The sequence below is a fragment of the Meriones unguiculatus genome (assembly GCF_030254825.1).
Source record: "Meriones unguiculatus strain TT.TT164.6M chromosome X unlocalized genomic scaffold, Bangor_MerUng_6.1 ChrX_unordered_Scaffold_30, whole genome shotgun sequence".
Classification (NCBI taxonomy): domain Eukaryota; kingdom Metazoa; phylum Chordata; class Mammalia; order Rodentia; family Muridae; genus Meriones; species Meriones unguiculatus.
In genome coordinates, this window is record NW_026843706.1 from 13,679,951 (window position 1) to 13,693,248 (window position 13,298).

At 42.5% G+C, this 13,298-nt stretch overlaps 1 protein-coding gene and 1 pseudogene across 1 annotated transcript; both read right to left on the minus strand.

Annotated features, from left to right (window-relative positions):
* Window positions 1-701: 701 nt before the first annotated feature.
* On the minus strand, window positions 702-2,244 carry LOC132651525 (heat shock transcription factor, X-linked member 3-like). Its single transcript, XM_060376778.1, has 2 exons — window positions 1,723-2,244; window positions 702-1,298 (listed from the first exon to the last, which is right to left on the minus strand). Exons 1-2 carry the CDS (start codon window positions 2,242-2,244, stop codon window positions 702-704), a joined length of 1,119 nt encoding a protein of 372 aa, XP_060232761.1.
* Window positions 2,245-11,619: 9,375 nt separating this feature from the next.
* Window positions 11,620-12,341, minus strand: LOC110543761 (melanoma-associated antigen 10-like; annotated as a pseudogene).
* Between the last annotated feature and the right edge of the window lie 957 nt (window positions 12,342-13,298).

Here is a 13,298-nt window from a genome sequence, read left to right on the forward strand (position 1 = left end):
AAAGGCATGGTGTAAAGGTGGAAGGACAGGCACAGGGGCATGAACAGGAGATGGGGTGCTGTATCTTTTAACAGGGGCTTTACTGTGTGGAAGGTGTGTCTTGGCTCATGAAGGATATACAGAGCAAACATTTTTCACCTTAAAAATCTTAACTCTAGCTCTGATTCCTTTTTCTTTTGCAAAGTTTTAATGTCTGTCCTCCTTATATGTCAGGCCCTTTCCCATGGGCAAGTGCTGAGAGGACCAGCCTGCATCTCAGGGGCCAGGGTACAGCAGTGTCTATCACTTAGCAGACAGGCAGCTAGTTTGAAGTGTGTTCATACACGGCTTAGGGATGCTTGGTAGTGACCCTCAGCTGATGCTCAGAAACTTCCTGGCAACATATGCTGGGGGTGGGGACCCAGGAGAATGGCATCTCCTGCTCCCAGATACCTGAGTAGTGAGAGGTGACACCATCAGGTCTGTAGCCACACCCTTCTGCACCCAGTTTCCTGAGGGCATTAAAATGCTGCTGCTGTCCATGAAAGGGCAAGGCTGACCCAAAGGTGTGTGGATGTGAGGCCTTTGGAATAGTACAGAGTGTTAGATAACATAGCACACAGACTCCAGGGCCAAGTTTAAGATGTTTATTTACCATCACAAGAATTGTTTTTGGTAAGAACTAGAATTGGTTCATTTCCGGGAAAAACAGTGACTTTTTCTTAGTCTTCAATTCCTGTGAGTTCACGAACTATATTTGTTCTGAACAGCGCACAGATAATGCATGTATTCTCTGAGGCTTGTTCCTCATCTTCCTCTTCTTCCTCTGCCTCCATTTCCTCCTCATCGTACTCACTTAGGAAAATCTCTGAAATGGCAGCTTTCAGGATGGAATAACAAATGTTGTACACAGACCTCAAAAACCCATATATGAGGTACCCTAAGGAGCTTCTGCGTGCATACCCAGCCTCTTCGGTGTTCACAGGAGCGGATGGAGAAACTGTATCATTATCAGAAGTGACATTTGTACTCGGACCACTTGTCTCCTGAGGTGGGCAGCTGTCTCGGGCACTTACAGGGATGTTGCTATTTTTGCGTGTATTAGAAGGCCCTGTGGCAGCCCCCTGATGGGACCTCTTGCCATCTCCCTTGGACTTATGTAACTGAGAGGAAGGTCTATCGTTCTTCTTTGGGCTTGGGCCTGCACTTGTGATTGGAGATCGTGCCTTCCTTACCGCACTTGCATCAGTTGATTTGCTGCTCACAATATTCTCCAGGAGCTCTGGCTTGTCTCTCTGGAAGTTGACGTTGCCATAGATCTAAAACAAAATAGACTAGGTTAGCCAGTTTGAAATGCGGCTACACTGACCCACCACATTCTACTGGTCTTTATGAGGAAATGACTGAAGTGGCTCTTGAGAGGTGCTATGTGCGGCAGTGGGACCCCAGTACAGAGAAATGACTCCAAGGTAAAGGTGGTGACACATGTATGTGACACTAACTGCCTGCCTTCCTACCCGCCCGCCCGCCCCGCCCGCCCGCCTGCCCGCCTGCCCGCCTTCCTGACTGCTGGCATCTAAGGGGCAGTCCAGAGTTCACTGTCAAGGTCTTTTACTTTTACCCTTCAGTAAACAACATCCTCTGCTAAATGAAGAGCTTGAAACACATGATTCATGGGGTGTGCAGAAAGGAAGATGTTCTCGTCACCAAACGTGGGAGACAAAGAACAAGTTTGTACTTTACCATCATTTTCTTGTTTTCTCCAGAGCTGCGCGCAGAATCCTTTGGGCGAATGTTTTTGAATCCGTAGAAGTTGAGCTGGCGAATAAAATTCTTCAAGGTGTTTGTCTTAAAAATCTTCCTTGCGCCCCTGCGGTGAAGAACCTCTCTTTTAAACAGGTTTATCTGAATAGTGATGGTGTCTCCTTCTTCACTCCAATTCACAGACTTGAAGGCCTTGTTATGCACGATGATCCACAGCTTCCTGTGAAAGGGCAGATTCAGGAGGTCGGTGCCACGCTCTTCATTTGCTGTAGGTTGCCGTTCAGATTGGAGTCTTCCTTGCGAGGCTGCATGCTGTGCCCTGCCACGATTGCCTCGCCTCCCGGAACCTCTTCTTGGATATGCCCTTGGCTCAGATGAAGAATTAGGTTGGATCTCTTCTCCTGGCTCTTGCCTAGCAGGTAGGCTCACCCTGATGGCATAGTCCTCACCCACACTCTGACTAAGCACCAGGCGAACTATGAATTGCAGACCCCGAAACATCCCACAGGACAGTCCAAACAGTGTGAGTATCTGCTAGACAGGTCCCACTAATACTGGCCACTGAGTTCTAGTGTCAGGGGCAACCATCTGCTGAAGTCATCACCCTCTTTGTTTGTCATGTGATGTCACAATGGGCCCACAGCCAGTCTGGACAGGGAGATCTTACCTTGTTTGGAGATGTGGAAAAATTGAAAGATAAAAGATAAACCTTTTTGTTTTAAGTCAAAAATTTGTATGAATTTGTTCCAGTTTCTAGATCAGTCTCCTGTGTGCCTACAAACACATTCTGTTAGGGATATCTTTGCATCAGCTGAAAAACAAAACCCCTTTCTTCTCCTATGTTTGAAGGAAAGATGGAAGTTAACTCTTTATTCTCTGCTCTACTCAAGTACCTATCCTCAGTTAGTTCAAGCTCGAGTAACTTAAAGACTGATTATGACAAATAAGCTCCTAGGTAACTGTGCCTCCAGTAAAGTGTGTTCTACCCTTGTTTGATATCTTCCCACTAGCTCCTAAACATCTTTTATTGGTCTCTTCACGTTGCTTCTTCTGGTTTCTTGGATCTGATCAGATTGACCCAAATAAAGAACATGGTTGTCTCCAGAGTATGACTCTTCACAAGCATGATAATGCATGAGTGATTCCACATGATCCTCAGTGGTAATTTTACTCCAAACTCTGTTATGTAACTGATTGAGTAGCTCCTGAGGTGTGCTTTGAATTTACATATAGAATTCTGCTTGCCTCTCAGTATCAGTCTTTTGTGGATGACAAGAGAAATGCCAGCAGTTTCTACTTCTTTCCTACAGAATTCATATTTATGGCCCAAGACATGTCCATTTTTTAATGCCTGGCATGCATATTGGTGCAACACACTTTGCCAATGACTGTTGCAGAGCTTTTACCTAAGGGTGCAAATAAAGGCAGCCATGAATGTTTGGATGAAATGGCAAATAAAGGCAGCCATGAATGTTTGGATGAAATGGGAACCTGGATGAGCTGAAGATCCTTTCAACAGCCAAGTGTGACTTATGTGGAGGTCGGAAGGCACAAGAGTAATGTTAACACAATTATTCGGACCAGAGCCTGTGTTCTAGCATGCCTTAACAAGTAAGAATTGGACATCCATTCTCAATAGGCCAATCAATGAGAAAAGTTAAGAAGAGCAAGGAGACATACTCATAGTGGCCACTGAAAAAAGAGACAAAGAGATCCAGTGACTATGTCTCCAAGTGTGTTATCAGAATCTTAAAATGAAGGAAAGGTTTTGATAGAAAGCAAAAGTCTGTAAAACTAATCAGCCGTGTCTACCTATGTGTTTTGTTTGTTTGTTTGTTTGTTTGTTTATGATTCCTCAAATCTTGCTTTTCCTTGGAGTTAGTTTTCAGAAGAAAATATACCACAGTTTCCCCTGCAGCAATTAACTTATTTTACAGACATGATGTTTGCCTGTTTTCCACTCTGTTTCCTTTGCCATATATGGCATTTTGGAGTGAGAGACCAGGGCACTTTGATCACTATTCCATCTGGCTGTCATGTTCCGTTGATGTCCGCTATGTGTTTTACTTCGGGCTTCTATTGCTGTGATTAAACACCATGCTCAAAAATCAAGTTGGGGAGGAAATGGTTTATTTGGCTTACTGCCGGGGCCAGCCTGGCAGAGTCGAACGGTTCTTGAGTCGGGAGTGAGGATTACTATTAATAAAATAAACACACTGCACACAGGAAACTTTTTAAAGGTCCAGACTCGACAGCTTTTGCAAAAGGCAGACTGCTGCAGCAAGCAGCAAGTCTCAAGACTCTGCCTCCTCCTCTGCCTCCAGCCTTTTGACCACTTTATTATTTGAGGAGTTACTTTAGCCAGTAAAACATCTCAGAACAATAGATTAATTTGCACAAGGAGCCTGAGGAAGAGGTGTGACCCTCACAAGCTATCCTACCTGTTGTCACAAACAAAAGGAAATGGACTTGCAAGTTCTCCTCTGCCATTAGTAAAGGCCTGCTAAAAGCCATCTCTCCGCCGAGATTTAAATATCAAAGCAGGCCGCTGAGTCACGGCTCCCGACATGTCCCCCTTTTTTATATTATTAAAATTGGCCATAACTTAATAGTTATGGAGCAGAAGATTGTGCCTGTCTTAGGTTGTTTCTCTCGAAAGGTATATATTTTTTATTTATGTCCCCATTTTTGGGTTAATATTTGTACACGAATTTTTATACACCCCAGAGAAAACTTACCCGTCTTTGACTACCAACCTCTGTTAGGGTGGATGATCTTGTGCAGATTAGCTCAGCTTTGACATACCAAAAGGCCTTCAGGCAGATAACAAGCCAAGTCCAAAGTAACACTCCAAAAGTGACTAGCAGGTGACTCCCTGTGTAAATTACCAAACCTGAGAAACATTTAGAGGAACCACAGTAAAAGGCTGTTGAGTAAACAGAACCATTTGAAAGCTTAACATCTCAAAGCAGCAAAACAAAAGGAGAATTTACTTAGGCAGTTACAGGCCCCCCCAAGAGTTCCTGAAGCAAGTCTGTTTTGCTCTGCTGAAAACCAGAGCCAGATTAAAGTTTCACAGTTAGTTTTTTCTTGATTTTGTTGAAGTTTGTAGCAAAACAGTCAAGTCCAGTTTATTATATAAGAGGTTTTTCTTCATGATGTCTTCTCCCAGGAGCAGAATGAAACAAAAGCGGGGTCAGGAGCTCAGGTATAACGCAGCTTTTCAGTCTAGGTCAGGGCAGAGTTTATGGTTGTCTGCAGCAGGAACATCTTCTTCCTGGGAAACAACTCCTGCAGGTCTCACCAGCCTTTCTGGGATCCACCTGGCTCCTTCTGTGTCCTGTGGAAAAACACAAATATGCCCTCTTCCCCATATTAATACAGGGTCGGGGCCCTGCCATAATCCAGTAATTGGATCTTTCCATTTTACTTGGGCAAAATTATCTTTGGTATAAGGATGCCACAGTTGATCAGCTGCAGAACGGCCTTGTGTATCCACATTTAAAAAATTTAAAATAAAGAGAGCATGATTAATATTTGGGGATATGACTCCCCCCTTTTTTATTTTTTGCAATTGGTTCTTAAGAGATCCATGGGCTCGTTTTGGCCCTGGAGGTTATAAGGAATTTTCGATTTATGATTTATATTAATGGAAGGTATACAAATTGCAGCAAGATATTTTAAGCAATGACATAACATGTTTGGTGGCTTCTCTGGTAAAATATTAAATTGTTTTTTTAAGCTCTTGCTATTTTGATGATGTAATGTATGAGAATTTTGAGCCAATTTTTGTTGAGTTAATCCAACCAAACGTGTGGCTAGATCTGTTAAATTATTTCCTAAAGTTAAAGGTCCAGGAAGCCCTGAATGAGCTCTAATATGCCCTATGTAACAAGGCTGCACACGGCTCCAAATACTTTGTTGAATCTCTCTAAATAGATTTTGTATTTGTTTATTAGCTGTATTAACATATGTTACAGTCTCTAGGACTTGTAAAGCTTTAGCTATATAGTGGCTATCAGTATACAAGTTGAAAGAGGTAGAAGCCAAATTTTTAAAGACTGCAGCAACAGCTCGTAATTCTACAACTTGAGCTGAGGCTGGCAATGTTTGCAAAACAAAAGTTTGTCCCTCTAGTACATAAACAGCTTTTTCATTTGAAGATCCATCAGTGAATACTGTTGGACCTTGAGGTAATGGCTTTTGTTTAATTATTTTAGGAAATACAAAAGCATGTTCATTGGCAAATTGAAGTAATTTATGTTTTGGATAATGATTATCAATACGTCCTAAATAATGAGCAAAAGCTATCGCCCAACAATCTACATTTTGAAATAACCAATCTACTTGCTGTTTGGTAAAAGGGACTCCAATTAAGGAGGGCTCTCTATCAAAATATTTATGAGATTCTGTGCGAGACATTTGAACTAAACTAGCCACTCCTTCATAATATGGTGTCAGAACTCGAACAGGAGACACAGGCAGGTGTAACCATAATAATGGTCCTCCTTGCCACAATATAGCAGTTGGAGTATGAACAGTAGCCAAAATATATGTACTCCATTTTTTTGAATAATCGATATATTGAACATGTTGTTTTTTAATAGCTAATTCTATCTTTTGTAAAGCATCACGAGCTTTTTTGGTAAGTTTTCTTTTTGACAAAGGATTAACCTCTCTTTTTAAAATGTCAAAAAGTGGTTTTAGTTTTCCTGTTGTTAATTTTAAATGGGGTCTTAGCCAATTTATGTCGTAACAAACAAAGCCCAGTTGGTTATTTTAGTTGAAGTTTTAATAAATTGGCGGACCCTTACCAGAAAGAACTGACAAATACCTTGCAGCCAGAGAGCTTTGAATTTTAGCTGTTATTAACCTAATTATTTGGATGAGTACTATTGTCTGTAACTTAGTGCCCCAATCCTTGGCTTTTTTCCTATTTTCTCCTTTCTTTTTAACAGGTCTCAAGGCTGCTTGGCAAGCACTGTTGGCATTTTTATAAGCCAATTGTTTTACTAATAACAATCCAGACTTTTTATCACTTATAAGTCTGTTTGCTGCTTGCATTAATCTTGCCACAAAATCTTGAAATAATTTATTAGGTCCCTGACAGATTTTAGACAAATCCTCCACCTGTCTACCTACTTGTGGAAGCTTATTCCAGGCCCTCCGGGCAGCAGTATTGACCTGAGCATAAACGGCCACATCAAAATCCAATTGTTGTCCTATTTTCTTGTAGATTCCTTCTCCAGCAAGCATGTCATAAGTTATAGGAATTTGTTGAGCTCGATTAAGTTTAGCTGTAGCTTGACAATGCTCTGTAAAATCTGACTTCCATAATAGATTATCTCCTCCTGATAAGCATGCTCTTGCTAACTGTTTCCAGTCCCCTGGGCAGAGAGCCTCAGTAGACATGGATTTCAGCAGAGCCAGGGTAAAAGGCGCTGTAGGACCGTATTGGGAACGTGCAGATTTTAATTCTCTTATCTGTTTAAAAGGTATAGGAGCATGGACTCTCACCATATTACCTTGTCCATCGGGTTGCTCTAGAACTGGAAAACTATAAAACTCAGATACGTCTTCTCCATTCTGCCTGGCTTCTTGTAAAGAAGCTTGTAAAGCAGATACAGATGTTCGTACAGTGGACAAAGGGAAAGGTCCCCGTGTCTTCTGGGCCATTGAAACTGTAGCATTCCCAGGAGGAGGGCCTAAGCCTTCCACCAAAGATGGAGTTGGAGTACGAGATTGAGCCTCATTTTCCCTAGTAGTTAATGCTCCAATTTTTTTGTTTATTTCCTCCAAGCCATACTCCAGTCTTTTAATTTCTTTTTGCCAAGGCTTACGCTTTTTAACATGTATAGCCTGAATTGGAGGGTATCTCTCAGAATAGTGCTGATCTGGTTTTTTTAGCTCTGCAACCTCATTAGGTTGCAAGTCTTCCTCAAAGTTTCCTTCTGGCAAGAAATTATTGTCATCAGAAGGACAATATAACTCCTCTGGAGGAGCTGATGGTATAATAACATTTTCTCTTGAAGCCTGGCCATCTTTCTAACCTCCTTCTCTCTGAGCCTGAAAGTTTAGCTTTCTCAGTTTCCTGTTGCTTATACAGACTACCTTTAATTAAGTTCCATAAAGAAAACACTAGGCTAATGCCTTGTCCCATTTTTATTCTGGGATTTACTCACTGCTCCCCTTCTATTTAATGTGAGCTCGCCAGCCAAACAGCGGTGTCCTTCACTGATTCCCTGTATCTCAAGCCCCACGTTGGGCGCCAATCTGCCGGGGCCAGCCTGGCAGAGTCGAACGGTTCTTGAGTCGGGAGTGAGGATTACTATTAATAAAATAAACACACTGCACACAGGAAACTTTTTAAAGGTCCAGACTCGACAGCTTTTGCAAAAGGCAGACTGCTGCAGCAAGCAGCAAGTCTCAAGACTCTGCCTCCTCCTCTGCCTCCAGCCTTTTGACCACTTTATTATTTGAGGAGTTACTTTAGCCAGTAAAACATCTCAGAACAATAGGTTAATTTGCACAAGGAGCCTGAGGAAGAGGTGTGACCCTCACAAGCTATCCTACCTGTTGTCACAAACAAAAGGAGATGGACTTGCAAGTTCTCCTCTGCCATTAGTAAAGGCCTGCTAAAAGCCATCTCTGCGCCGAGATTTAAATATCAAAGCAGGCCGCTGAGTCACGGCTCCCGACAGCTTACACTTCTATATTACCATACACCATCAAAGGAAGTCAGGACAGGAACTCAAAATGGGCAGCAACCTGGAGGCAAGAGCTGATGCAGATGCCATGGAGAGATACTACTTACTGGCTTGCTTCCCATGGTTTGCTCAGCCTACTTTTTTGTAGAACCCAGAACCACCAGCCCAGGATTATCATCACCCACAATGAATTGTCCCTACTCCATTAAGCACTAATTTAAAAAATGCCTTACAGTCTTGCCTATAACCCAGTCTTCTGAAAGCATTTTCTTCGTTGAGATTCCCTCCTCTCAAATGATGTTAGCTTATATCTAGTAGATATATAATTATCCAGCAGAGTTTGGTCCCTCAAACCACCATTATTCCAATCTCTCTTTCAAAGTCTTCTGCTAAGTTATAAATCTGTCCAGAAAGGCAAAATCCTTCAGGCCAACAAAACAGTCTCTCACTGTCAGGATAATAGACCTGGAACCAGAAAATTATCCACCAAGTCACAGTGTATTCCTAGCTCACCAGCAAGACAAAATGTGGATGTCTAAATCTCAGCCCAGTGTGAGCATCTCAGATAATTGTATACTGTACTGACAATAAAGGTGAGCTGTGGCAAAGGCAGGAGACTTCTGCAGGGAGAAGCAATGGTCAGTGTTGCAGGGAGGAGAAGTCAACCTATTTTCCAGAGACAGTAGAAAGGTCAGTCAAGAGGAAAAGCAGTGGGGATGGATGAGTAGGCAAAAGACACATGACCCAAGAAAGGGACATTAATGAAGGTAAGTACTGGAACTTGGACAGAACACCCACATCTGGATACTCAGCTATCCAGGACCCAGACACAGACAATCCCCAAATAATATTTGACTCATGCAGTAACCTTTTAAAATTATTTATTATTTTTAAATTTTAAATAGTGTATTTGAAAAGAAGGTTAATACACATATGAGTTTGTTTTGTATGCACTTAGTATGTAAATCACAGCTTAGCATAGTTCTGGAAGCTAGGAGAAACACTCTGAGGTTTAAATTTTAATTCAATATTTATTTGCTATTTGTGTAGACTATCATTTTTTAATTGAAAATAGATTCATCTCTCATTCAGTACATGTGAGCCCATGTGAGCCCTGCTTAGTTGATTTGGTGGGTCATATTCTCTTGGTAACCTCTATCCCCTTTGTCTCCTACAACTTTCCCTTCCCATTTTTTCTGGGGGTTCCCAGAGCTCTGAGGGGAGGAACCTAGTAAAGAATTCCAATTTACTCTCTCTCTCTCTCTCATTTTCTCTCTTTCTCTCTCTTGTCTTCCTTCCCTTCTTTTCTCCCTCTCTCTCTCTGAATAATTTCTAGCTGTGAGTCTCTGCACTCACTCCCATCTCTTGCTGTAGGAAGCCTCTCTGAAGCCTCTCTGATACTGACTGGAAACCGCACTGATCTATGAGTATAGCAGACTGTCATTAGGAATTATGTCATTGATTTTGTTTGTGTTTAGACCAGTAGTGTTTGATTCTACCCTAGGTCTCTGGGCTATCCACTCTCCAGTTCCTGCCTATCCAGATAATATAGGGTATGGGCTCTCTCTCCTGAAATGGGTCTTAAGTTAAACCAGATGTTGGTTGGCCATTTCCACAAGTTTGCACCACCAGTGCCACTTGCAGTGATCCAGCACATCTTGAAGGCAGGATAGAATGTATGTTGAAAGTTTTGTGGCTGAGTTGGTGTCCAAGTTTTTCTTTCTGTAGCCTGCATAGTACTTTCCCACACCTAAGAGAGCAGAAAGTAGGAGTGATGGCTCCATGCAGGCAACACCTTGACCTCTATATATTCAATGTGCTATGTGATGTTGTCCTTGGCAATGGGATCCTGCTATCAGTTTGCCAAGGGCAATTCTCTGTCCTAGCATCAGCCTGGGTTGTTTGGGGATCTCCACAGGAACCCCTCAACCAAAAGATCAAACAAATGCAACCCAGTCCCATCATTGAAGCCTTGCCTGGCTCCCAAAGAATGCCAGTTCAGACTCTGTATCCTTCATCACTAGGAGTCCTCACTATGGCCACAATAATAGATTCCAAGAAGTTTCCACTACACTAGATCTCCATCCCCCACCCCCCACAAATGTTCCCCAGTTCCAGCTATCTCTCCTTCCATCCCCCTCCTATTCCTGTCCTCATCTACACCCAGCCTACCTGCAAATTTTATTCTAGTACCCTTTCCCAGTGAGGATCATGTGACCCGATCCTCATCCCTAGAGTCTTCCTCTTTACCTAAGGTTTCTGGGTCTGTGGATTGTAGCTTGATTATCATTTACTTAACAGCTAATATCCACTTATAAGTGAGTGGGTGTTTTGCCTACATGTGTACCTTCTGAGTGCCTGGACCCCATGGTCAGAAATGGGGATCAGATCCCCAGGAACAAGACTTACAGGCCTTGTGAGCTGCCATGTAGATATGACTCTCAAATTGCTCTGGTTTACAGAATTGACATTGGGCTGCTTGCCCCAGGAGACCCTTTGCAAACCTCTTATTATAGTGTTCATGGTCTGAAAGAGCCCCTAGCTGTATTGACAGTGTTGTAGATACTGCCTTCACCCTGTCTACAGAAAATGATAGCCTTGACTTCTGTTATGTTCTACCTTTCCACAGATAAAGAGAGATCTGGCTAACACAGGACTTTGCAAAGAATAGGTGCTCAGTGAAGGTTTAGGGGTAAGAAATTCCACTTACTTTTTTTGGTTTTAATTTTAATTAGTTGGCCAGAATGAAAGACTAACCATTGTAAGACAATAAAAAATTATTTTTGTTGTTCAAGTTAATGCTAAGTTCTTTCCCATTGCCCAAGAAATTCTAATTTCAATGTCACCGGTGTTGTATGACATGTTACAAATTCAGACAGAAGTTTTTCTCATTTGTTTTTAAAATAATAGAATTCTCCAACAATGTGTACATTACTAAAGACTTAAAACTAATGGATCTTGTAGTACGAGTATTAACATTTTGGAACACCAAGAAAACCGAAGTCACCCAGACAGGAGGAATGGAATGGTTCACATTCTCCTCCCACCAGCTCTCAGATGAGGGTATGGTACTTAGATCACTGACTCTGCCTGACCTGATGTTGGATGGGAACTGCCAGTGCACTATAATGTGTGCTGGTCAGAGCAGTAGTACCATCTGCTGGGTGACCTAGGCCCAGGTCCTTTGAACCTCCTCTCTCAAAGTCTTGGCATATTTTTCAGGGTAGGCTTTGAGATCAGTCTTAGTAATGCTGGAGAAAAATCTCCAAAACTTTCATCTTGGTGGTTTTGGCATGGGTCCTTGGGTCCCATCAGAGCTCATGGCTAGAATCACTGCCTGGCACCTGCCTGTATGCCAGGTACCCTTCCTGCACAAAATGCTCATTGATGAGTCTCCTGGGTTCTTTATATATGTGAGGAACCCTCTCATCTCACAACCCTATGTTATTCACCATTTTCCAGATCACCCCCTCACTGACACAGTTTTCCTCCATGAAAATGACTCCCAGTACAACTACTAGGAGGCCTGTCATGGGCTACCCTGGACATCACTCAGCATCCCATCATAGATGATCCCAAAGACAATGTTAAGAATATAGGAGTTGACAAATGGGTCCACTTCTATCATGTTAATGCCAAAGACCAGTTTTAAGCACTCAGAAAATCTAAATATCAGAGTATAGTAATCCTCATATGTACTGATAATACTTTCCAGCATTTCTGCCTTGGTAGTGAGCGCCTTCATTTCATATTTGAAAAGCAGAAAGTGCACCAAGTCAAACACCTTTATTTTAGTGCATTGTGCAATACTGACACTGGGTCTTCCAGGTCCTCTGCTTCGTTGCTGGAAGCCTCATCAGATGGGCCCTCAGAAATGAAGACTATTCCCATGGGTGAGAGAAAGTGCTATGAGGACTATGGCAAGAATTTGGTGTTCCACGATCATACACCTCCTTTGAGATGGTGTTGATTTTCTCCTCTTTTGCCACAGCCATGGTGGTTTTGGCATTGCTTAACTCCCTTTCGGCCAGAGACTCTCTGGGAGGTTGTATAACAAGCGTTATGGGGATCATCCATTATGGTTTTCCTTGGTGATAACAAGCAAGACAATTTCCCAGTCACAACAAGGAGGATTCACAGACCTGGTGAGGAAAGGGAGAGGGTGCATGGACTCTGTTGGCAGCCATTCTTTCACAATCCTCAAAATTCATGTTATTGGATATCTCTTGAGTGGTGCTCTAGGGTCACAAGGACTCTTAGCAGTTTTCGAACCTTAAAATCACAAAAGAGGAAGTAACTCAGCTCTTTGGAGTGCATCCAAGTCGAAGAGCATGACCATCAAAATATTTAGGGCCAGAAAATGTGGAGTGTCTATATTCTAGGCTGTTTGTTTCCTTGATATATACTTGCAGTAGGCACCTCCCTGGAACTTCTGAAGCTGCATAGCTTTGCATTTATAGGAACTGAAGACAGTGTCAGATCAAGACTTTCATCTCCTGCCTCCTGGAACTGCTTTAAGAGATAATGACAACATTCCACTGCTGCAAACTGCTGGTTTAAAACTGAGTTCCCATTCTTCATAGGCTGAGGTGGACTCTGGAGAATAATCCTACTAAGGTAAATGGTGCCTTCTATGCTCACTCTGGGCTCTCAGGTTTCCCCTGTGAAGGCCTGGACACCATCCTTCTGCTGAACTTTAGCAAACTCCTGGGAACTCACCTCTCTGAAAGAGAATAAAATCTTCCACGTGTCCTGAGATAGGAGACCTGCCCAATACTCACGTTGATAGGTGACAAGGACTGAGCTGCTTCCACTGATGGTCCAAGGCTAGTTTCTTTAAGCCAAGAG